The 26379-nt window shown below is 44.1% G+C and overlaps 1 protein-coding gene across 2 annotated transcripts in view; it reads right to left on the reverse strand.

The window, feature by feature from the left end:
* LOC311426502 (WD repeat-containing protein 7) overlaps positions 1 to 26379 on the reverse strand; it is a 98748-nt gene that overhangs the window by 40097 nt on the left and 32272 nt on the right. For both annotated transcript variants that reach the window (XM_084502865.1, XM_084502866.1), the window contains 2 exons: positions 22108 to 22221; positions 8723 to 8944 (listed from right to left, as the gene is read on the reverse strand). In XM_084502865.1, coding sequence (XP_084358991.1) covers positions 8723 to 8944; positions 22108 to 22221 — 336 coding nt within the window. The remainder of the gene's footprint in view (positions 1 to 8722; positions 8945 to 22107; positions 22222 to 26379) is intronic.

Genomic DNA, 26379 nt, shown 5'->3' on the forward strand with positions numbered 1-26379 from the left:
ATCTTTGTTTAAGCTTTGACTCGGCTTAAATGAACGAATTAATATTGACAAAAACATCAACTAAGCTAATGAGTTGTTAGTTAAGGCAATAAACATGTCACATTAGAGTCAGCGCAGTAAAGAGGTAATTAGCCCGGGAAGAGCCCTGTTGATGGGGGCTCCTCGCGGGGCCCCTCTGCTGCCCACCCGAGGCAGGGGACACCACCACTGCCACCACCGCTGCCACCAGCGCTGCCACCAGTGTGGGACCAGCCCCTGCCTGGGGCAGAGTGGGGACGTGCTGGGGGGCACCAGGGAGCGACTGGAGGTCCGCATGGGGACCAGAACCAGACTGGAGCTCCCCCAGCTAGCAGGGGATGATGTTGTGGACCTAATTACTAAGTGCTTTCAAAATGTAGGCTACGGAAAGCAAATCTACCCATGCTCTGGATCTCCTCCCACGTGTCCTCACTGGGAGCATCCCTCCCGTAAGGCAGCGCACACGGAGCTATCTCCTCCAGAAAGCAGTGCTGTCCTTCAGAGTCTGTCCACTTTTCCATTTACCCAAACACAAAAATAAAGGGTTGAGTCTTACCTGCCTGTGCAATTTTTGTTAATGGAAACGTGACCTGAACGCTAAAGCCTACCCGGTCGTTCTGAATGCACGCACCCGTTTGAATTTCTAACATGCCTTTCCTTGCTGGATCTCAAGAGCTTTAAACATATTACATCCGTCAGCATTGTTATCCTCATTTTGCAGATAGATTTAAAAAAAATTAAATAATTTGCTCAGGAAAATCAATAGCACAGGCACGAACAAGACACTGATAACTCTGATTCCCATTCTCATAATCTGCCACAAGATCTAGTTCCAACTAAATAAAAATGATGGACTCCGAAAATATGGCTTAACCTGTTTTGAATCTTTTCTGATTTTACATAAAAAAAAAAATGAAAGTGAAGAATCATGGCTCTAACTAATTCTTCAGTCTTCCTTCTCTTCACCTCTCGCTGGGCACAGTTTTTCTACAAGAAATTAAGAAATTGTCACCTTCTCTGGATGAGGTTTTCTCCCTGGTTTGACATACACCTGTGTGAAATGCCAGCAGAAAGAGAGAAACAAGTTTGGGTACCTGGGTTAAACATCCATATCCCTCGGTCCCTTCCTACTCCTAGAGCAGGGAACTTCTATCGCGTAGCTTGTCCCATCTTTCGGACAGGTGTAAAGCAGAGAATGTTTTCTGGCCTAAATTAAAATATAGCTAGTTGCACCATTTGAAGATTATTTCTGAAGTTAAAATTATGAAAACTTAAAATAAATAAATAAATAAATGTTTTGATCACGTTTAGCATCAAATTTCCTAATTTTTACAGAGCTCATTTCCAGCATCTTTTTTTTTTGCCTTAAATGTAATTCTGATGCATTTCATTTTCTCGACTGAATTTATGCTAGAAGAGACTTTCTTTTTGCTGACAATCTCTTCAAATCATTTATGTTCTGTCCTTGCAACAGGTGCAATGGTCCCAGCTTCTACGGCAATTTCAGAACTGATGTGAAGATGTAGGTGTTGTTTTTTTAAAATCTCTTTTCACAAGCATGGTTTACAGCTTATTAAGAAGCTAGGCAGCTCCTGTGCATGTCAATAATGCAGACTGCATTTTATTCAGTGGAAAAAATAATTTACAATTCCATTTGTATTGCTGCTGTATGAAAGGAGAAAAACAAAGAGACTGGAGGGAAACCATCCCCAACTCTTACAGGTCAGACCGAACGATGCCACTACAACCCTGCCCGAATTCCCATCTGCAGACGTGCAGCTATGCTGGGCACAGCTCTCATTTTACACCATGCTGCCGAGAGGATGCCCACGTAGAAGAGAGAGAGTTTAAAAAAGCCTGCCTGGTGCTGCAGCCATTTTGTACCGGAGATGAGACAAGATACCTGCGAGATTTCTATCTGCAGCTCCCACTCGCACGAGGACTGCTTTCCTGCGGCTCACTGCTCGCCCCGTGCTGGTTCAGGCGCCGTGCAAGGGCTCAAAATTAATCCTCAATATTCCCGACGAAGTCAAATTTTGCAGTTAAGGCCCAAGCTGCACCCACCTGCCAGGCTGACAGGCAGAGAACAATAGGACATTTACTGTACAGTAAATCAATAGCTCCCAGCTCGCTCAGCCCGAGCCCTTTCAGAGGGAAAGGAAACAATTAACACTCCCGTGGCTCGCTGGCCAGCTCACACTTGTCATACTTTGGGCTTCGCTCTTCCGAGGGCTCAGGTACAGCCCCCTCTATCATATCTGCTCAGGAGCTCACACGGTTTTGAAAGACAACTACAGAAAGGCAATCCTTGCGTCTTGTGCCAGACGATTTGAATCGTTGGTTGAGGCTCACGTTATCTGATAACAGAGCAAAACTTGGAATTAGCAAAAATGGGCCTTTAAAATAAAATATAATATAATTTAAAATATAATATGCCCAAGCCGGCCTCCTGCCCTTGGTCAGCGAGCCAGAGGAAGCAAAATTTGCCTGGAAATTTATAACCACCTCTCAGGGTTTTGAGAATTAAATGTTTCCTTGCTGAATGCTGTTTCTGCAGCACGTATACACACCTTGGTGCTTTATTGGACAGTTAAGATCTTTTTCACTACAATAAAAGAAAAAATTATGTGTTTTTTTTTGTTCCTCAGTCATTTATCTGATCCGAAAGTAAGTATCATTCACTCTGAAGACCTAAAAAAATCAGAAATATTATTGAATCATAAGGGGAATATTTCCTCTGCTTTAATTATCTATGTAAATTCTGAAAATTTCGAGGTTTAATAGGTCAGAACCACCATTTCTAGGTGTAGTAAATTCACAGTATTTCTATTAAACAGGCTGCTCTGTGCTGCCTTTTACAGCACGTGAACAGACCACAAGGAATTTGTGTAAGTGGGGCCACACGAACACTGCCCCGAAGTTGTATTAAAACCCTCCAAGATTTTACATAAATCCTTAGGAAGGAAGACAAAGGCAAAAAGAAGAAAAATGTTTGTAATAGCCGGTTTCCCGGTCCTTTCTGTCTAACTATGGCCTAGTTAAACTGACCTAACAATGCCATTTTTCTTCCTCTCAAAATCTGCAGTGGGGGAATCAAATGTGAAAGCAAGATCAATTCTGTTCCAAGACAGTAAATGAGTTTTAGATCAGACTTGTTTCAATTTATGGAGAGAACCCAACTATGCTGGCTTAAATGCTTTCTTCCTCTAACTACGAAATTATATTTCGGTGCTCTAGAAAGAGTGAACTATCGTTTTAATCCAACATTTGTTTATAATCTAGCAGGAAGGAGAAAGCCACCATGACTTGGCTGATAACCGTGCGTGAAGCTTGTTATTTTCATTCCTGTTGACTGCATAACACCGTTAGAAATAAATGCTATTTATTTCAATCTGAACACAACGGAGGAAGATGCACGATGCCAGTGAAGTAAGTGATGTCCATGCCATAGCCTGTATGAGTTGGGGATCCCAACTGCACCACCGGTGCCCTCTATATCCACACACCCTACCTGCAGCGATGTGTTATACCCGTGGGTGTTGTAAGGTGGGATGCTGACGGTGGGATGCCCCCAGACCTGCTGGGCTTGGGATCACTCTGGCACACAGCTCTGTGAGAGGCTGAAACTCCAAATTCTCCTTTGCTTTTAAAGCAAGGATGCTTGGCTTGGCATCTGCAAGCCTAATGAAGGAATAATGTTAATTTGTATGATGAATTAAATTAGTTTCTGAGTTTCCCTTCATCTCACTCATTACAAGGGCAAGCACAGGCTGATTTATTGACTCGTCACAGCTTATTAAGCAACAGTTCATAAAGTTATTTTGAAGTGCTCTTTTTAAGCATTCACACTATTGATTGACAACATGCGGGCACTACTTAATACAGACACTGAACAGCAAAAGGCTCGTGTGACTTTGGTTTTCCCACCTGATGTACAAAGCACACAGATTTTAACTTGGTAAAACTGCGTGGAGATAATGTAACCGAACGTGCATGTTATTGTTTGCTGGTTGGGAAAGCCCACTGCAATATTTCAGTACAAATCTTCTGTGCCAAAGACCGTCTGTGAACGTAACCACAATTTAAAAGCAGGTATCAGCCACACGAAACACAGCAAAACCAGAACTGCAATGCTTTGGGGCTCCCCCCGCGAGACGGGGGCTGCAGCCAGGGGCTTTCTGCATCCTTTACGCATGCAAAAAGAAACCTCTGATTAAAAATACTGAATTCGGATCATTCGTCCCTTACAGGATTTGGGTAAAAAGGGAAATTTAATTTTTCAGATTGGATTTTGTTGTTCAAGTCAATAACAAAGAAACACCAACAGATTTAAATGAGGGCATAATATCTGCCACAAAGATTGACTGTTTTCTGCCATACGGATTGACTATTTTTTCTAAATATTATCTCTAAGGCTAAGGTATAGATTTTTATAAACCACCATTTTTCCTTTTTTTTTTTTTTCCCTTCAGGGACAAAATTTTGCTCGAGCCACTGATCTAATCACAACAACCTGAGGGAAAACAAAAGCAAACCACAGCACACCTTGGATCTGTAATGAATTTCAGAGCGTGTTGATTGAAACACAGATCCAAAAGGATCAGCACAGTGCCACCAACCACGGGATCGTGCAGACCTGAGCATCCTCCTGAATAAATGACATAAAAACACAGCAACATGGCACGCGCTGGTAGCAATCGCTCACAACGAGCAAAAAAATCAGTGATTTGCTTTAATCACCACGTTGTGGGCTTTCTCTTGTTGTTGTTCGGTTTGTTCTTAAATTAAGTCACTGAGCCACTTTGGTTAATTTGCCCTGAAAGGCTGCTGTTCAGGTGCTCAGCTGATTTATTGCTGCTGCAAGGGATGATCCTGAGCGGCCGCTCGTCTGCGCTAATTGCTGCCGCCCGCTCTGCCACAGGCAAAGAGCCGCTGGGGAGCGACGTGGCCTCACCACGGGTCTGCTGGGAGCCACGTCCCCCCCAGGGGCACGAGGAGATGCCCAGCAGGACACCGTGACACCCCAGGGATTTCAACCCCCTGCCCTGCAACGCGGAGTTACAGAGCTCCTGTACCAGTTGCCACGTGGTTCTTCGAACTAAACTTAAGGCTTTTACTCTTCTTGTAAGCGATGAAGTCATTTTAGAAGGCATTTTCCAATCAAATTCTGTCTAATTAAACATAACTAACACTAACCTTCATGTCCAACACCTGAATGCTTCAGAGAACCGAGAAGACGAGCTTACGGGGGGAATTACCTGGCAATCTGAAGAAGCGGTGGCACCACCAGCTAGCCTGCCGAAGAAGAAAACTGCTATTTTCTTCCTTGATAGGGCACAAAATCTTTCCCATTTTGTAGTTTTTATGCAGTAAATCTCTAGCTCTTTCCATTCAAGCAGCGTGTGGAGAGTTGAGAGGCATGAGATGAGGAGGGACGGGCTGGCGGGGATGAAGCCCGCACAGCGAAGCACAGAGGTGTGGGCAGAGGATTTCTGATTACTACCGAGGGCTGCACAGCCTCCAGCAGAATGCAAAATTCCTCGCTTGCAAACGTATCAGCAAAACTCTGTACAACAGAGCTTTGGAGGCAACATATGTGTCCTCTGCACGCTCCGGGCCGAGGAGAGAACTGCTCTGGGACTGAAGTTCTCACACAGCGAGGGAGAAGTACCCCCAAGATATGTGGTATGAATGTATTAAGCATTTTAAAACTGCATCACACCGCAGGATTTTACATTCAGAACTCCAGTCATTCCTGTATCTGCCTCGCAGTGGGAAGCAAAACTGCACTTCCTTGAAAAATAAAAATCTTTTCTTCACGCTAGGCTAATGGCTTCATTGTTTGGCTGAAAGCTTCCAGAGACACAGCTAAACGGCGTAAAGGTTTCTGCTCAAACATGTAAAGTTTTACCAACATGGCCCTACAACAAAAAACCACCCTTACAACAGATAGCGTGGCCCTGTACTATTATAGAGACGCGTATTTCTATTTCCATCAAGAATTTCCACTTGCTTCTCCCTCCTAACAGGCGGAAAGTCAGCTGCCAGGAACTGGGGAGAAGATAATTAAAAAATAAAAAATGGTTTCACGAGGCTGAGCTAGGAACCTAACTGCTGGCTGGCTCCGGATTAAGGAAATTAGTAAAACTGGAGAGACTGCCGTGGATTATAGCACAGAAACCCGAAAATTCGCTTTGGAAGGAAGGCAGCATGAACACACAGCCTGCAAAAAACAATATAAATAACTCAATGCCGTGAACGTGCTGTCACATATGACACTGACTGAGCTAAAGGGCAAAATGCTTATCATTAATAACTACACTGACGGCAGATGCTTTGAAAAATACACCGCATTAACCACAGAATCAAGGATTTTCATATTCAGGACAGAGGAGTCATTCAGATTTATCAGCCCATTAACTTTATAAACACAGCATTAGCTGCAGTTTAAGTGCAATGCGGTGCATCTGTAATGAGAAATTCTTTGGGTGGCATTTTATAATTAAATATCTCATGAACTACTTGTAAGGTCAGCAGAGATTAATGCGGGATGTCAGGCAAGGTCACTGTATGGATTTCAGAATTCCGCTCCCTCAAAAAGGCATCGTCACAATTACTATTTTCCGAAATAGAGTAAATCACAACATCTGCAACTTAGGCTGCAAAAAACGTGCACGCGTTATCGGTGTAAATGAAGAAGTAATTCATTTTGGTAAGTTCTTTAGAAATAGAAATTAGGGTGCTTTTAGGCCACATGCCATTTCTCTGATAGCTTCAGATGGCCCGCTCGGTTTCAGTACATGATAACGAAACAGACTGAAAGATGACCACATCTTAATGAAGTCAGCCCACAGCAGAGGAGGGGAATCGTCTGAACCGGTGGTGCCTTAAAGTCATAATAAGGCAAATCAACAAATAACTGCAAGTCCTAGTGCATGCGTGCAGCTTTGCTTTTATTTGTTCCAAGAAACGTTTAATTTTTGAACAACCGCTCAGTGTTATAATTCCTTCTGCACTGTTACATACACAGAGTAAGGACTAGAAAGGATTTTTAAGCAGTATGCTTAAAAATAAAACCCATCCTGAGAACAGCATTATCTGATAAGCGACACCTCCCTTTTCCTTAAGCCTTTGCCTCCTGCATCCCCTTCTGAGAGGCCCTTGTGCAGGCGGGCTGGGAGTCAGGCCCACAGGAGACCTCACGAATTTTCCAGTTGAAGCTCCTCGAGCACTATAATAGTAAGGATTGCATGTAAAATGGGATGGAGATCATCAAGCTCATGGCCAACGCTATCATCAGCCAAAAGTATAGCCCATCATGTCCTGTATTTTTTCCTCAAATTAATCTTTACTTCTTCGGGGTTGCAACAACTCTCTTGTGCAAAGAATTCTCCTACAGGGAAGATGTGAGTGATACCCTCAGCCTGGAGTACTTGGCTTGGATGTGAAGGGGGTCTCCGTAGCAAACAATAGAGTGCTTGCCTTTCACAATCCAAACCGTCACAGGCAACAATGTTCTGATCTTCTTCTGGCTTTCCATCCATTTCAGATATTACTTCATGGCCTGGATCTAAATTTACAGTATTTTAGCCTGTCAAGCTTCACCTGCGTTAAAGACTGAATTTCAGCCTACCAGTCAGCCAGCCAGTCGTGCAGGGTTTCTGAGATGATGATTAATAGGAGTTCAAAGCTGGAGCTTACAGCGCTGCTAAGCCTAATGTGACAAAACTAGCAAGCAAATAGATAAACAAAAACACTGGGAGAAAGAAGTTGTGAATAGCTCTGAGCTCAGACAACACGCTCATTTTCTATAATTTGTGTTTTTCACTTGGGCATCAGGTGAAGACTGCACCAGGGCCGGAGGAGAAATCCTCTGCCCTGGGATTATTTCATAGCTAAGCACACAGCTGACTTTTCTTCAAGCAATACTGACAATGAGCCCGTAGTGCTGCAGTGAGATCTCACAGAGATAACAGAAGGGACTTTTGCCAGGCTCCACATACAACAAAAACACACCAGCAGACTCGGGAACCTCGCCAAAATACTTGCAGGAATCCAGGGCACCGAAGCTGCAGCTGCTGCCATTAGATTTTGTGATGCTAACACGAAACAGCCAACACACAGATATGTAATAGCATAAGATCATGCTTACCGCTTGTTGCAAGGATAATTACAGTAGCACTGCAGGACTACATTTCACACAGGACCAGAAGGTAACATTTTATATAGCATTTTCCATTAAATTCATCAGTTTCTGACTTTTAAACCAGACATCTTGCCCCCCTTCCCCTCTCCTTTTTTTTTTTTTTGGCCTCGCCAAGGCTGTTTTTGTTTTCCCATTGATGCCTGTTGATCCACTTCCCAAAAGTACGTGTGGTGTGTGAGCCAGCGCTCAGTTCCAGAAGGAACAGCTCCACTACGACCAGGAGCTACCAAGTGCTGAGCACAAGGATCAGCCAGCAGAAGAGGGAATGCACTCGCTGCCCCCTCCAGCACACCTCTGCTCCCTGTACCCGCACCCATTTCTTAGCCACCTCTTATTGTGACTCTGCTTATTTGTGCGTTCAAAATTTCTACTCTATTTTGTCCTCTGAAAGGAGATTTTTAATGACTTGGTTTGTACTGAAACATATGATTAAGTTATAACAAGCCACCCTCTCCTCAAAACACCAGAAGAAGGGAAAAGCGCACCCAGGATACTCACACGTATGCCTCGCCAGGGAATAATTTGATCCGCCACTGGTTAAACCAAATCCCTCGGGAATTTGACTAGAGCTACGTGGCCGAGTCAGGAGTTTGGGAGGCTCAATTTCAGCTCCAAATTCCGCCCCGATCACCCCCAGCAGGACGATGGCAGTAGCTTGCTTCCTGCGCTCTTCGTAAGAGGTTGAGATTTTCTTCATCTGCGGGAGACCGGACAGGCAACCTACAATGAAAAGCAGCAAGGATGAGGAAAATAAATAGCGGGGCTGCTCTTCACACTCCCAACATCGTGCTTCCCAGAGAAAAGAAAAGAGGTTTCCATTTAACTTAAAGCACGCCTTCAGGACTGCTACTTCCCTCCCCAGGCTTTGCAGCCTGTAGAGATGATGCCATTTTACTTCCCAAAACCTACATCGTAGACATCTAAACGCCAGTGTTTGCAATGGCCAGCCTCAAAGCCAGCCACCCTTCAAAAACCACCAACATCTCACTGAAAAAAGAACAACAAAAACATTTCAGAGAGCTTTATTTGTTCCTCTGGAGAACAAAACGAAACAAAACACAGGGAATTCTGTGCCTACCTGTCTTTGTGAGAGGTGCTATGTGGTTTGCTTCTTGTTAACGCTGAATTTTGGAGACTGGCAATCTTTTTATTTGCTTTATGGGATGGATTTTTTAAATACACTTCTATTACAAAAAAGCATCCTTTTTGTGCTAGGGTACACCATCATATTCCAATGCTTACTGGATTTTAATGTACCAGTACATGCCATTAAACTGAAGTAGTATTTTTGTACACTGAATGTTGCGTTTTGTATTTTAATGAATGTTCTTTCTCCTAAATGGTGGAAAAACCTCATAAAACGTATACTATTTAAAACTATACATTCTACATTGTTAGTGAAATTAAAAATGTCAGGGCTGTATTAGAATAGCTAGATGAAGGGTTTTTTTTTTTTTTCTGAATAAAGAAACAAAATCTTGGGAGCAATGCGCTGGATTGCAGTACATTATTCCTTTCGTCTGACAAGTAGAGTTCCCTTTCAGCTGATTACTAATTCACGCTATCCCAGAAATGCCTCACCATATACGCTCCGAAAATAATGAAGTCTTAATCCTCCTTGCAGCGCTCGGCTGTTCAATCTTTGCTGAGGAGTCAGAAGGCAGCGCCCGGCACTGAGCGCGACTTGGCGGGCTTGTAGATTAACGAAGGGCGAATTAGTGTGTCTGCCTGTGCAAACCACGTTCACACGGCTGGGTAGGACAGGACACACGACGTAGGAGAAGAACTGGCCACATTTGGGAAGCAGCACGGGAAGGGCATCCCCCTTCAGGCACCGCGGCAGCAACGTGCCAGCCAAAGGGGAGCTGGGAAACAACGGAAAGCTTAACAATGGGAGGGAGAGGGGGGAAAAAGGAAAAAAAATAAATCAATAGCAACTGCCTTCAGAGGAAGGAGGATGAAAAGGGGCCGCAGGAGACAAAGCGCGAGGTGTAACAGTTCTAATTGTTCGGCAGCCACCTCTCCGGGCGGCCACCTGCGGACGCGGTGCCCCCAGCGATGCCCAGGTGCCCGCCGTGACGCCTCGCAGCAAGACGAATCGGTGCGAGCTCCTGATCCGAGATGGTTTCAGACCGTTTCATTTAGTTTCTGGCCCTGCTTGGATGAGCACAGCTCCTCTTATGGATTTCTGCGGGGCCGTGCTGCGGCGGCGCGGGCAGCGGAGCAGATGCTGGAGCAGGACCGCGGGATGCTGATCAATAGGCACGGCGCTGACCCCGGCGCTGCCGCCACGGCCACGGCTCCGAGGAGGGGAAGAAGGGAAGAGCGAGCACATGTGATGCTTCCAGGAGGAAATTAAAGCACAGGGGCACTCCCCTGCCCTCGCCTTGGGTCGTGGCAGGAGGACGTTAACCCTGCGGGACATCCCCGTGGCACCCTGCAAATGCTGGGCCTGCTTTGATGCAGCTTCCCCGTGTCCTCTTCAAACCATGAAGGTGGGGGCAGCTGCTGCAAGGTAACTCTGCTAAGCCAACAACAAATATGAGCCAAAATTAGCTGTGAAACAGTCCTCAAGTGTTTCATTGGCATAGGATGCTCTTCACCCTGCTCGCTGCTGCAGGGTAGCATTTGCTACCTCAAAACAACAACAAAAAAAACCTAAAACCAAAGCCAAACCAACAAACAAAAAACCAACACAGTTCCCTCCCAACAACATCCCTCCCCGAAACCTCCAAAGGAAATTTAAAATAAAAGGAAAATCCCACACATATTTTTTACTTTTTTCTTCCCCGAACGACTAGCGGAAGCGTACAATTAATTGCAATGATTTCCTACAAATAAACTGACAGCCATTGGGGAGATTTTCAAATGAAATAATGTCTGTAAAAGTAGTCCTTTCTACACTTTCATTTGTCTCATGAAAATTTGGTATTTTCTCCCCGCGACGTGCCTCCATTTAATCATGCTAACGGGTGACACAGAGATCCATTTTCTTGACAGGACGGTTGATCACCCTATCACAGGGAGAAAATTAATAACCCCAAATAGCTCTGTGTGGAAAACAGAGGCTACGCTGGCGAGAGGACAAAAATGCTCGACATTTTGGTTGTAAAAATAGCAAAAATAGAGAAACCTATTGTGGGTTTGCTTCTCCGGGTCTCCTCCAGGTGAAACGACCACGTTGAACGTTTCAAAACGTGCCGGGTTTTGAGGCTTAAACCTCCCCACCTGCTCAGAGGGAGAGAGCACAAAGCATCTTGCTAAAGGGTTTAAAATCCAGGTAAGGCGTTTCCGAAGTTTAAATTGTTGAAGAGGCGGCGAGCTATTGATTGCCTCATGGAAAAAGCAGTCAGAGAGTGCAGCCACGAGGTCAGGGGAAATTTAACAGTTTGGAGCACTTTACCAAATAACTCCGAAGATCACGCTAATTGGCTTTGCACAGTTCCTGGGTGAAATTAATTTTATCCTGGCTTACAATAAAAGGATTAGAAGACAAATTAAGTTCCTCGGATCTAAGCGGAATGGGGATCAATGGGTCTGAATGAGGGCTGAGGGCGGATCTGCGGGAGCTGAGTGCCAGCGGGTGCTGTGCCGGTCCCGCTGTCTGCACGGGAGCTGCGGAGAGCTGCTCCGTAACAGACCATTACAGAAGAGCCTTCAAGAGCTACAATAATCCGTGCAACTGCATGGTGTTTGTTAGCAGTATTTTTACATGATTTTTCACCTTCCTAACGCCGTGCCCCTTACCTCTTTCCACCCGAAGCCATTCCACGATCCTCAAGGTATTTATGGAACGTACCCGAGTGCGGACAAAACCCTCACCTTGCAGGACTCCCCTTTGTTCCCCTGCCTTACAATTACAGGTATCTGCAACGTGACCGCCACCGTGGCAGTCGATCCGTGCCAGTTCAGCGCAAGGCAGGGGCAAGGTAACGAGGCTGGCTGTGATTGCTGCCTCCAGGTGCTTGTCTCCCAGGGTTATTGAGCGCTTTGCTAATCGTCATTGCGCTGTCTTCCCAATACTTCAGCAGGGCTATTCCAGGAAATACATGCGATGGGGAACCAAACGTGGATTCCCACAGTAGCTTGCTCAGAAAGCTCCTGAATCACTTTTCCCTTTTTCTTTTTTAAGATTCCCCTCCCCAAAAGGGGTCCCCCCCACTGGCAGGCTGTGCTGATTTAGCTGATAACGCCTGTCTTGGCATTTTCTTCTCACGTCTGCAGGAAAGTATTTGAAATAAGGGGGCATTGTCACTACCCTAAAAACCGGGAGTGTTTAAACTTCATTTTTCTAATATTTCAGGGGGCATCTTCCAACAGACAAGCTTAATAATTGAATATTGGTAAAGTCACATAGCTTTGTATTATTAAAGCCAGGACATTTCTCAGGTTTGCTTTTTGATAACATATTCCCTTTGTGGTGCCAGTAACACGGTTTGATGCAGCTAGCCAGCTGCAGCACCCGAGAAAGAAGGAGAACAGAATGATAAAACCTCTCATAGTACATAACCTTGATTAGGTAAGCATAGAATTTTTCTTTATTTTTAAGAAGAGACTTGCAGCCACCCAAAAGAAAAAAAGGTTTACGAAATTTGAATTAAAAATGACTTTTTTTTCAGTCTTTCATTTAAGATCTGATGTAAAATCCCAGGGCTCTGACTCCACTGCCCACCTCTGGCCAGGTATCCTGGGGTCAGAGCCCCCTTGTAAATCCCTGGGCTTTATCCACACGGCCTGTATGGATAACAAATGTTGAAAATTTGCAGTGTATATGTTAATTAAAAATGACAGCATTTAGGATAAGCAAACCTGCCAGGAAGCCTGTAACCCAAACACTCCCCAGCAGCTGCTGGCAGCTGTAAGGGTTAAGGCGCTGATTTTCTTCTGCATAGGTGGTGCTATTTTAAGCCAATAGTGTGTTTAAATCCACCCCAATGAAATCAATACAGCACTGCTCTACTCAAGGTGAGACCAAATAAACCTGTCGGAAGCTTTGAGAAATAGGCTTTGCAGTACACTTTGAGTGCTAAGTGCCTTTCAGTCCAGAGATCTGTCATTAAATAATCATTAGCCATCATTCATTCTTCCTAAAAAGCTCAACGCCTGAATTTGTTCGGTGTCCGCTAAGCACCAGCGCGGTGCCGCCTGCTCATTAGCACTTGGGGGTGCTTACAGCACACCTGAACAATGCTCTCCCTTGTCCAGCACACCTGCAAACACCAGCGTCGCCAAAAAGCCCAACTCTTACACCACTACCTGCGGCGGGTAAGCCTATTGCACGCCCAAAGCCTGCCCGACAAATTGCACAGATGAGCGTTTAATTTACTCGACCTTATCTTGCAAGAAACCAAAAGGAAAGCGTGCAAGATGGTGCAAGATGGTCATTTTTCTATTTACTCATACCCTTTGAATTTACCCAAAATGTTTTGTACCTTGGAAAAGCCGAACAGCATCGCCCAAGTGCCAGCGTGCTTCGTGCATTCACATTCAGGTTAGCGATACACGATATTTATCAATTACTTTCATACAGCTATGCAGTTATATTTAGTCTCTCTGCAACTTCTTTTTTTGCTGTAGGAAACATTGACTGGAGTGCCGGTTATCACTTTAAAGCAAGGCTATAGGAAATTAAATCAGTTTGTTCCCAGTTTAACAGCAACTACTGGAGTTGCTGTAGTCAGTCCCTTTCTGCCTGGACTCACAAAACCAAAAACCAAAACTTACCATCTGACAGCAAATAAAACAATTCAAAAGTGCATTTTTTGGCTATACAGGCATCGAGTTAAGCTATTATCTCTCAGCATTTACCTTTCCTCTTCTCATCAGTGCTTTGGGAGCTGCATGCTGAAGATGTTTTATTTCCTTTCAAAAAGCAGGGAAACCAATTAGCCCAACTCTTCGGCGTGCATGTGTTTTCAGCAACAAGCTCAACAAACAATCATTATCTCCAACTAATTTAATTCCACTGAACGCCACATAGCCTGAAATATTTAATAACTCGGGAATAAATTTACCAGAGCAACGCTGGGTTGTTTCATCTCACAGCCGAAACCCACCAATGTAAGTTATGAAGTATTAATTGGACCCTGACCTCATTACTTCCAGTTTTAAATGCAGATTTGTGCTGCGCTTTCCAGAAATCCGTATCCCTCTGTGCTGCTATCTAAATAAACGAGTCAGAAAGAAAAGCAGTTAAATGCCCGCGATACCTTCTCAAGATTTTGATCAGGATGACTTTAATGTCGCTAGTAAGAAGGAAAGTTTTGATGCTTTAACTCTGTGCTTTCAATAAGAGCTGCTGACACTGAGCGAGCCGTGTCCTGTACTCCCCCCTCTGAAGAGCAGAGAATCCATTTTGTCTTTGACTCTTTTCCTCTGCTCTTAGCCGTGCGAGGAGAGGCATCCTCACCCATTTTGTGCTCCTGCAGCTGCAGCACGGTGAAATATTCAGCGAGAAAAGGAAGGGCAGAGCACAGAAGAGAATCCTGCTGAACTGCAAGGGATTGAGGGGTGGCTGCACAAAGCACTGCCCCTATGCAGAACAGCACGTTTCGTACGAGCCCATCGGTCTGGTGGAAATTACCCTCCCCCCCCCAAAAAAAAAAAAAAAAAAAAAGATTTCAATAAGCTGTTAATGAGAGTCAATTAAGGAAATCCATTCCTGAGTTTCAGATCAGCCTGGCCATAGGTAAAACTTCAATAAAGCCGATAGAGATCCGGGCTTCATGTGCTGAAGCGCGATGATGATTTTATTGAAAGGAACATAAAACTATTTTACATCATGGCCATTTTGGAACTGAATGGCAACTTTTCCTGATGCTTTATGAAAAAGATGTTGTTCCCATTGGAAATCAATAGGAAGGCAGAAAAAATTAGATAGCCATGATTTGCCAAGAAATCAATAAGAAATAGAGCAATATCAGAATCCATGTTCTTTATCTTTCACGCACTAAAATTTGACTTTCATGTGAACAGAACTTTCAGAATTTACAGGAGAAAGCACGTAAGCCATTATGTTTTCCTGATGCACTTATATCACCTCTGGCAATTTCAGGTACTTTGCTTTTAAGATCTTTCTGATTTTGACAGATCAAAACACCCTCCCAGTGCTTAAGGACCTTATTTAATTTGAAATGATTTAATACATCCTGAAGATATATTGAATGCATACTTGCCGATCACTCTGAACCACAAAAAACCACCATTGTGTTTATTTTTGGAGGCCCCTCCTGTGATGCTTGGCATCAGTCCCCATGGAGGGGATGATGTTCAGCTGCGAGGGCAGCAAACCTGCCCCGGTAAGCACGGCAGAGGAACAACAAGTCGTGGTGGGCATCACCACTCTCAAACAAAACCAGCCTTTTCTCTACAGAAACTATTATAGATACATAAATATGAAGGGAATGGAAGGCTTTTGGCAGCATAAGAGGGTTGGGGCTGGGATAGGGGTTGCAATTCGCCGTGCGTTCTGCCCCCAAGATGACACGGACGGGCTGGGGACGCGCTTTTCGGGGCTGTATGGGGACTGTACGCCTGCTGCCCACCAGGCGGTTCTTGCTACGATGCTAAATGCACCCAGCCACCTTTTAGATCCACCTCTGCCCCTATGGGTGATGCCCATTTTACTCCTTATTCGTTGCGTTTGTCAGCAGAGCTGTTAGAGCAATGCTCCATCACACTGGTACAGATCCCACTGGACTCACAGAATTCACCTTTGGATGCGTTGCCATCAGTGCGAGCAGGAAGGCATCGCTCTCCTCTTCCCATTCCTGCCTGCACAGCAGGCCAGGACAACCAGCAGCCCCCCAGCAGCCCCGTGCCCCCCGCAGCAGGCACGAGCCTGCGTGCACGGCCCCGGCTGCTGCCTGGCGGCGCGCGCGAGGGCTGAACGCGCAACGCGCTCTATTTGGCTTTCAGTCAATTAAGCTTTAAGCTGTCAGCAAACAAGACTTTTAAGTTAATTTTGAATCACCACAAATCAAGTTGAAGGTTGGGAAAGGGCACGCTCGCATGCCGGCATGAAAAAAGGCAGTTTAATTGCCTCTGAATAGCTATTATATGCTGCAATTGGCCTATTGAATCTTAGATCATCTATTTATTTATCCAAGTGCACAGACTGGTAAAAGAACGAAAAGTAGGAACTCCACTCTTTTTCTCTCTTGCTTAAGCAGGTGAAATTAAAGCTTTTGCATATACAAAGTACTACTGAAACAGTGATCTCATAGCAAAATTCAGCACGGCTTACATTATGCTTTATTTTTGAACAATTTCAGATAGCTCTGGTTTGGGGAGCTGTAATGTGAAAACAAGCCATTTCCAATACAACAAGTGATTGTTATGGCATTTAGGCTTTGTTTGTTTTTTAAAATTTGTCAGGTTTTTCATATGCTACATAGATTTTGAATTACTAGTTTGAACAATTATCTGTCCAGAAGAAGCGCGTAAAAATGCTTTAAGAACAGCAACTATAAAAACGTTCCAAAAAACCTGCTATAGGTTTCAAGTCTCCACCTTCATGAAAAATCGTTTTGTTTGGAATAAAAGGAGATCAGACAGCACCAGCAGGAACGGGTCTTCTGAACTTAAAAGCTCCTAAAAGCGCTGCCACTCGTGCACAGCTGGTGGAGAGGAGCGAGCACGGAGAAATGAGAGGGGCCTGGAGGGTTTTTTGGGGAGAGAGCCAGGGCATCCACGTGCAAGAAAGATGGGCAAGGGAGAGGCAACGGGCACTCACCCCATCCAGGTGAGCAGACAAAGCCGTCCTGGGGCAGGAAGGTGAAGGAGGGGGGATTTGTGGGGACGTGTGGGATCCCACCCCGGCACACCACGCAGACTTACAGGTGATGTTTGCTGGCCAGCACTCTGCCCAGCGGGTAGGTTGCTGTGCTACTGGATGCCTGTAGCTACTTCTGTGATAGCTGAGAGAATTATTTTCCTTTTTTTTTTTTTTTTTTTGTCATTTTGTTTTAAACTCCACCATTATTACTTAGAGCTGAGACAAACCCTGTTATTTCAAGAAGGAAAATAGGTCAGAGGAGGCGATACAGCATTAAAATCACACCAGCAGTACACAAAGCAAGTGCGTTTTAAAGTGATGACGTGGGGGCCTCTGGAAGGGCAACGAAGCTGTGAAGGGTCTGGAGAACAAGTCCTAGGAGGAGCAGCTGAGGGAGCTGGGGTTGTTCAGTTTGGAGAGAAGGCTCAGGGGAGACCTTACTGTACTTCACAGTTACCTTAAAGGAGGCTGTAGCAAGGCGGGGATCGGGCTCTTCTCCCAAGCACCAAGTGATAAGACAAAGGGAAATGGCCTTGAGTTGCACCAGGGGAGGTTTATGCTGGGTATTAGGAGAAATTTCTTTACTGGAAGGGTTGTGAGGTATTGCACAGGCTGCCCAGGTTCCCCGTCCCTGGAGGTCTTCATGACCTCTCTCACACACGACCTCTCATACATAAAGTCTGCAGTTAGCTTACAGGATTACAGACCAAAACCAACGTACTTGTTGCACAGACCTGTAGGCAGTGACATCAGGATACACAGCCCAGTGAACTTAAATTAAAACACCAGGCTTTCCAAATCCCAGCCAGAACCGGCTTCCACGACTAAGGGAAACGTTCAAGCAGTAGCATACTCTATTTAACGGTATCTTGGTCATCAAATAAATGACTCATTTAGTAACCAGCACAAGCTTCTTGGACAGTAATGCCCACGGGGAAATTCCTGACTCCTAGGGTCCTGAAGGCTGCACTCCCAGGAGCAGTCCTCCACAGACACGCGGTTCATTTACACGGGTAAACGCTGCTAGGAGCGATGGACACTACACACCTTAACACCAAAACAGCTTCTTGAAGCATCTGGTCCACGATTATAGCTAACTTGCCCCAAGACAGCTAAACCTTGCCAGCACTGTAATGCTCCACACGTGCAACCAGGCTGAAACCTCCCCAGGTGGATCAAGGGAAGCCTGAGCCTGACCTGCTCATCGCTGGGTGTCAGCACAATGCTTGCTTTTGTGACCTCTGCCTCCTTAAAACCCCATTTCTATGTCTGAACAGATTATTCTAAATATTTTTTTCTTTTGACTGTAACAATCTCTCCTAAATCTTTACTTAAATTAGCGAAAGCATCAAGTTGAAGGATTTCTTCCTACCACCACTGAGAGAAGATGAGCAGTCAGAACACAATGAAGGTACAAATGTTTGACTAAGACACTGAGAGCTAACTTTCCCCAAGTTAATAATGTTTTCCGAAGTAACGACAGCACAAAGGGAGACTGCACAGAGCTGGAAGAAGACATCTGCCACCGGAACAGACAAAAGATTTCAGACGAGCCCCAGATTGATTTTTACGAAGTGCTGATGTATAATGCACACGGTGATGCTGAATGCTTCCCGATTTCACAAAAAAAAAAAAAAAAAAAAAAAAAGGATGCACAAGGACTGATGCTAGTTAGTTACACTGTGTGATGCTTAGCATAAAGTTGTGCATCAGATAAAGACAGACACCAAGAAGTATTCCCAATTCAATGAAGTTATCTTTCTAAATACCCTGCTGCACGCTTCTTCCAACAACGAGGAACCAGCCCCGAAAGCCCGAACGGAGCAGTTCTCCTGGGCTAGCACTTAGGGAGCAGACGCAGCGCTGCCCCAGCTCTGACATCTGCCATTCCGACAGATGTCCAGCCCGTAGCCCCCTCGCAGGGAACAGATTTCCCAGTGGCGTTTACTGGTGACATCTGCTTCAGTGGCAGATGCCCACGTCTTTTCAAAGACGTGCAGCTCTGCTGAAAAACCCTCTGCTTCTCCATGAGCTACCTTCCCTACAATTAAATAAAGTGCTGTTTCTAAAAGTATTTTACCTACAGTTTCATGCTTTCTTGTAGACAGCTAATGACAAACTGGAGGGAACTAGATTCTTGATTAACTTTTTCTCCAATTATCCATCAAGCATGTTTCTCGAGGTGCTTCAAAATTCCTGTTCGTACACAAAAAACTCCATTAAAAATTAGCACTTACATGTTAACTAACTCCTATCCGCGCATTTTATTTGTAACAGAAAAGATCAAATGAGGGAGATGCGCGTGTGTTTTCTCTATTTTCTTAATTAGCATCTGAAAGGGACGAGGTTTGTTTTAGCTGATAAAATCTAATTTTTCTGGTGTTTTACACAATAGTCAGCGCAGGATATGGTGGATGGTTTTCCAGTGAGTTATTAAACACAAATTAAAAGCTTCTTTGATCTCTCTGTGGTGGGCTTTGGAGATGCAAAAACGTATGTGACAGGGTTTGTAGAAGGTGCTCAGGTTTGGTCTAACCTACTTAAAAGCAGCCCAGCAGGAACTTTATCCGGAGACTGACTCTTTTGGCACCCTCATTGTGCTGAACAGTGGGCCACTGGCTTGTTTGCTGGGGATGGCAGATGGTTGCATTTGTTGTGCACCTCCACTTCACACCAAATTTGCAGTGGAAGCCTGGCTGCTGAGGGGAGGGAAGCACTGGGCGGTGGCACCTGGCGCTGCTGCTTCCACGTCCAGTCCAACAGGAGGGGAGAGAAGGCAGAGAAACCACCAGAGCAGCCCAGAAACTCAATACAGCAATAAAAGTAACAATAAGAAAAAACAACAATAGCAAAAAAAAAAAAAAAAAGCAGGTGAAATATTTTTCTTTCATTACAGTGGACGCCTTCAAATTAAAAAATTGTCATACTCTATAGCGAAAAATAATGCTTCACCTAGAAATTAAAAATACTTACAGTAGTTAGATGCCACGAACGTCAGAATATCTAGATTTTGGGGGTAAAATAAGTGTTACTAGAAATATGGGAAAACGCTGGAAATTTCTGCAAATACACTGCATGTACTGCTGCATTTCAACAGCAGTGATGGTGCGTTCAGATAAAAGATAAATCAAAAAATCACAGTGATTCATTGCTGAATCATTAAGATAATACAGACAAATATTGTTGCTGATTCGAGAGCCATTTTCACTGCAGAATATGGCTTAATCCAGCAATATTTCTTGCTTCTGATTTCACAAGTTAGCGGATAATTATTGCTAAAAGTACTAATCGTTACACAAGAAAATAGATTTAGAAATATTGAAGGAAAAGATTTGAAAGATTAAACTTTCAAGCTGACAAACGTTATCAGTGTAAAACCCAGCTTTTATTTGCTATATAACTTTCTGCATGCACACCACCGCAGCTGCTAGAATTATCAGAATATATCAGTATAATATATAAGTACTGATGTGAAAACGAGCCTTTTAAAAAATGATTTTGGGCAAACGAAGGCATTTGGTAAATCCCAGTTCGAACTGAAAAAAAAATCCTGTTGACCACTGCACACTAGTATTACTCTGTGCAGTCAAATCAATAAATATTAGCCTTAAGAGGACCACTACAGAAAGAAGCTGCATCATATTTTAAGATAACTAGGTGAAGCTTAAATTATCTGAATTATAACTTTTTTTTTTTTTAAATATTCTTCAAACACTAACAGTTGTATTCGATTGTTGACTAAAATTTCATCTTGGGATATAGCTTTTAAAGCTCGATTCCTTTTAACAATAGTATTTTCTCTGTAAAGAAACAGTTACTAGCTCCAGATTCAAGCAACATAGTAGACAGCTTTCTGAAAAGCTCAGAACTTAAAGAGTCTAGAGCGTAGGAAGAAAATGCACATCACTTGGAAGTTACTCCATCAAAGCATCCTGCTTGCATTCTCTTTCCTGCTACGTTTCTGAAAGAAACACTGATGTAATGGATGTCCTGGGAAGATCTGTGTTCCAGCCTATCTGGAGCCTATTAATTTATATTTTTTCTTTTTTTTTTTTTCCCCCATTTTTTTTATTTCCATTTTTTTCAGCCTCTATTCCCTGTTGTTTCCTGATGAATCCTGCACCTTCCCCCAGCCACTTAAGGCACCCCCAGCATTCTCCCTCCCCTTTGACTATTTCCTGTTAGCTTTTTACAAATAGCTCGTGTTAATACTCTCTGTTCCAAGCAGTTTGTTCTTCCACCAGCAGGAATCTTGTCTCAGTCACCTTCAACCAGAGACTTGACCCAAAACTCGATCTGTCATACTAACTGTCTTCTGGTCAATAGAAATAAATAGTTTTCTTTCAGACTTTCACAAAAATCTATAAAAAGCTCAGTCAAAAAAGATAGCTTTTGTGCTCTATAATCTGCAGTATGCTATGCTAAAATACGTGCTGGAGTCATTCAGATGCTGAGGAGATTGATATTGAGCACACAGATATTTTCCTTATGGCACCGCATAAATAAGCGTGAAAAACCAAATCAAAAGATAACCCGCTTATAATTAAATGCATATTTTTGTGTGGTCTGTCATTTCGGAATATGCCCTGAGGGATCACAACTCGCAGCTCTATCTGCCGGGTTATAATGAACTCCAACAATGGCAAAAGCTGTATTGGTAGTTCTAGAACTGAACCACGCGTGACAAACTAACAACGCTTTGGTGCTGAAAACCTCCGTTCGATGAAGCAGACTATGGTGGTAGCACCCTTGCATCAGATTTTTCACCAAGGTAAATCGTTTGAGGGATAACTGTGAAGAACCAACCTTTATTCTGCAGGAACAAGCTAAATGTGTCAGTCGCAAGCAGACTAAAAACCCCCAAATACACTGAAATACAGAGCACATTTTGCAGTAGCAACACGTTAATAATACAGTAGCTACCGTTAAGCAGGTATTTAGCTTTTGCCTAGAGCTCTGCATTTTTTACTTTTGAATAACTTCATTGCATTTCTAATAGCATGTACTCCATTTTCTCATGAAAAGTAAGGAAAAATTGCACAAAGCGTTGCATCCCTTCTGCACGGTATCTAGTATGTCAAAATATATTCATCGTGGCCGTGCTCACCTGCTGTGATGTCGTCATCAACCAGATCGTGCTCCTCTTCTTGAACTTTTGCCTCTGTTCCCAACGCATCTGGGCTTGCTGTAGTGGTTTGAATGGCTTCCGTGGTTACTCCAGCTGAAAAAATAACAGCAAACAGCCACAGAAGTCAGTGATTGGGGTAGATAACACCCTTCCATTAGGAAAAAACAAAACCATTACCTTCTGACTCAAGGTAATGCTATGAAACATAGGTAAAGCAAAGGGCAACCAGGTTCTGCCTTCCCTTAGCGCTCTGTGCGGTTTTCACAAACCTACCCCTTAAAAGCCTTTTCCACAAGGTAAATCTCTCCTATTTTCTTCTTTTTACAGCATCTTCTAGCACAATTAAAAATATCAGACACACAGACGCACTGAAATCTTTCGCCAAAAACCCAAGATACTTTGCCAAATAAGGGAGGAGTTCCAGCAGGACTCCTCTTCCCTCTCCCCTTGATGCTCATCTCTCGCCACAGGGCTGCTTCCACACCACCTGCAGACTACGCTCACTCGTTTGAGTCCTTCCACATCATTTTGGCTGTGATGCAGCACTTAATTGCTGCTAGAAACTACGTTACAGACACCAAATCGTGCCACGTACCAGCAGCACGTGGTTCAAGCTCGAACTCGCTGCTTTGTAGGCTGCCTGGCTATAATCTTTAATTAGTCCCTTACAGCCCTTACCACGATTCAATCAAGGCATTATCAAAAGAAGCGTTTTGCTAGGGGTGAAAAAGTACAGCCTCACAAATAGTCTTCCCAAAGAGCTTTAGGAAAGCGCAAAGAGCAGCCTGACAAGAAGCCCTGATAAGATTGCTTTCCTCCCGCGACACCCTTTCTGTCAGCCTATACTATCAAAAATCTTATTCTATGAAGAGATTGCTGCTCTGCTGATTGTGGCGTTAGGTTTGCCAGCTACAGAGGCATTAAGTCCCCATTTAAAAAAGGACCACGGCCCTTTGTCAGCACCAACCAAACTTCAGCAAGAGGTGAAGTCTCAGGAAATGACTTTGCCTTTGGGAAGATGAACAGCAATTCCTGTTCCAACTTTTATTCTGACATTACCTCTTTATAGAGAAACCAGTACCTTTTAGTAACTTTCCAGCCGTCCTTCTCATTATGTCGACACACATAAAAGCAGCAACAACAACTGTAAAGCCAGGCTGGGACGCGCTGCCAATCAATAGCCTCGCACTTCATTAAGCATGCTGGCAGGACTGCGCAGAGATCACATGCAATTACAAATTGCACATGAACCTTACTCGGGACACCTTTAAAAACGGAGTTTAATGCACGCTGCAGCTGCTACAGCCCCTGGGTATCACCCGGCGTGGTCCTTACCAGCTTCAGTAAGAAGCTGGCACGAGGAGCTGGTAATCTCCACAGCCACGGCAAGCATACAGCTGCTTCCTAAATATCACCTCCATCGTCTAAAATTCTTTGATTTCCTTCCACACACAGAGAAGGGTACAGAGTTGCCATGCCTTTTGAAAACTGCAGTGTGACGCCTCCACTGATGAGCTTTCATCTCAGAGGGTGCATTTTCTGTGCTTAAATACTCCAGTCAGTAGGAGCCAAGGGTCCAGCTGTCCCTAAAAGGTAAGTTTAGGCTGGGTCAAAACTCAAAGCCTTTGATTTTTTTTAGTTACTACATCACTTCTTTCATTGCTTTCTGTCCATGAGTTACTGAAAAGAGGCTGAACTTTACTATTAGATGTGCTACATCCTGCCAGAGTGCTTAGTCAGACTAGTGACAATGCAGTGGAAGGGAAGAAGTGCTTCTGCTTGAGTTGGTTCCAAGCTCAGCAAATGAAAAGTTAGAAGTCTATTACAATTATATGCAATTAAAATAAAATGTTAAGCGCAATCGTTCTGATTAAGTAAACACTCCCCAAAAAACAATGAACAGATGAAAACAAAAGGGGAGAAAAATAACTGTTGCAAAAAGAATTCAGGCAATAAATTATTGCTTCCTTTCAAAGAAAATCTAGTAAGAAGGAACACGTCTTCTTGGACACAAATGCCTTCTACATAATTCACCCAAAATTACCAAAATTGTCTTAGAAACAGGTTTTAGAAGTAAAAAGGTCATAAAAATGGAAGGTATTAAAAATACGCCAGTTGACATACTGGGAAACGCTGGAAAATTAGGCAAGATTCACTCATGTTAGAAACTTACACCATTTAGAAATGCCCAACTCTTTCCTACAGCATCATAAAACCGCTCATTTAATATAGCGAAACGTTGCAGTGCAAATCCACTGCATTTAATTCTTTGTGCTCCGTTAAGTCGAACCCTGCGCAAGTAGAATGACCAACCAGATGTATAAATAGCCAAGTCTTTGGGGCCCCATCAAAGTATCCTTACTCATCGAGAACTCCCACTTAAATCAATGGAAGTTTAATTAAGTTTTACTCAATTAATCTGGCTTTAAATAAAACTTCCTAACAGAGATATATATCTACCAGAAATATACTAATAAAAACGGACGCAGTATTTGTTCTTATAGACTTCCCATGTTTGTTTTGTTTTCCAGGGATAACGTGGATTATTATTTGGAGCAGTTTAAAGAAATTTTTCTCTAATTTCACACTGCTGCGTTATTTAGGATTTCCCCTCTCAAAGGAACACCCGTTTGCTACAAGCACCTACCTGGATGAGCGGGGCTGTAGCAATACGGGAAGCAACACGAGCGTCTATACTTAATTTCTAGACGGGATTTATTGAAAACGGATTTCTGCAGCGAGTGCCCAGCGCTGCCCCGCAGCCCCGCTGACAGACAGCCTGCCTGCCTCGCATTAATTCCCTTCACACCGCTCCCATCGATCCCGGCCCGCTGCCGGCCCCTCCGCACACACCGCCTGTCTGCTGCCTCCACCACATCAGCGCAGGCACACAAAGGCCACGGCAAGATAACCTTTTGCTTTCCATTAAAGACACAGCAACCATTTTCCTATCTGCAGCACCATCACATAGTTAAAAATCCATCCGTCTCCCCGCTGCCAGAAGATTTCGGGGGCTCCAGTGCACGCAGCCCGTGAAATGGCTGCTTCGGTGCTTGGTGGGCTCCACAAAAACAAAGAGCAAAACACGACCAGGATGCTCAGCAAAGAAATCCCTTAAACAATCCCTTCAGAGAATCCACTGTACACCAGAGACAGTCCTTACTCTTAACGTTAGTAGGTAACGGAGGATGAAATTTTCCCTCTTTGAGCTCTACCTGGAAACCTTCCTCGTGCAAAACCACCATGGACTAATGAGAAGGAAGCTCACACTGGGAAAAGGAGCAGGCGAGGCCACAGCAAACCTTTACGGCTGCAGGACAGCCTCAGCAGACAGAGCATGAACAAGGCTTCGGACGCTGAGCTGTTCGTGTGGGAGCCTGGAAAACACCCACGGCTAAACCACCTCCAATACTTGTAATTCTTGGCACTGCCTACACATCTGTTAACATCGGATTTGGGGTCGACGAGCTGATGTGCCAATTTTGGGTGCGAAGGCCCAAATCAAACACAGCACCTCTGGATTATAGATTTGTATTGAGACTCACCCCAACAGCTGGAGTATGCAGTAAATAATAAGTGTATGCTGTCTGACATGCCTTCCCCCCGTTTTATTTCTACAATGAGTAGGTTTTTTTTCCCCAAAGGCTGACTGATCTCCCTGTTAAGAGGGACCTACAACCCTGTGTGAAGAAACCACAGAATGAGAACAACACAAAACGAGCAGGAAACACACAGGTGGCAGTTACAGACCAGGCCTATTTCCAGGTCTTGACTTTCCTCGTCTTTCCCTTAAACAGGCATTTAGCACATTTCCTTCCTGCCACCTTAGCAGCTTCTTGCTCACTCACGATCTCAGTACCCAAATTATTTAATTACAATTTGTAGTACGCTACAGATGGATAAAAATTCTGAATTAATTACTTGCCAAACATGCTAATCATGCCAGGTGTTAAGTTAACACTCTTCATTATTAATGTGTGACAGCCCTTGACCCGAAGAAAATAAGATCATCAAAAAAGAGAGAATTAAAAAGTAGAACAGGTCACGGATATAGTCTAAGTGGGTGCACCACAGCCTGCTGCAGTCACCTGTGTACAAACAGCATCCCCCAGTGACTCCCACAACTCTACCACTTGCAGGTTTCAGCTCTGTGTTTGGTGTCAGCGTGTACACAAACCTGAGGTGCTATTTGACATTCAGCAGGGCATCCTCACTGTTTGCAATATGTTTAACAGGCAGTGGTCAAAGATC

The sequence above is a fragment of the Aythya ferina genome, assembly GCF_964211825.1.
Source record: "Aythya ferina genome assembly, chromosome: W".
NCBI classification, from domain to species: Eukaryota; Metazoa; Chordata; class Aves; order Anseriformes; family Anatidae; genus Aythya; species Aythya ferina.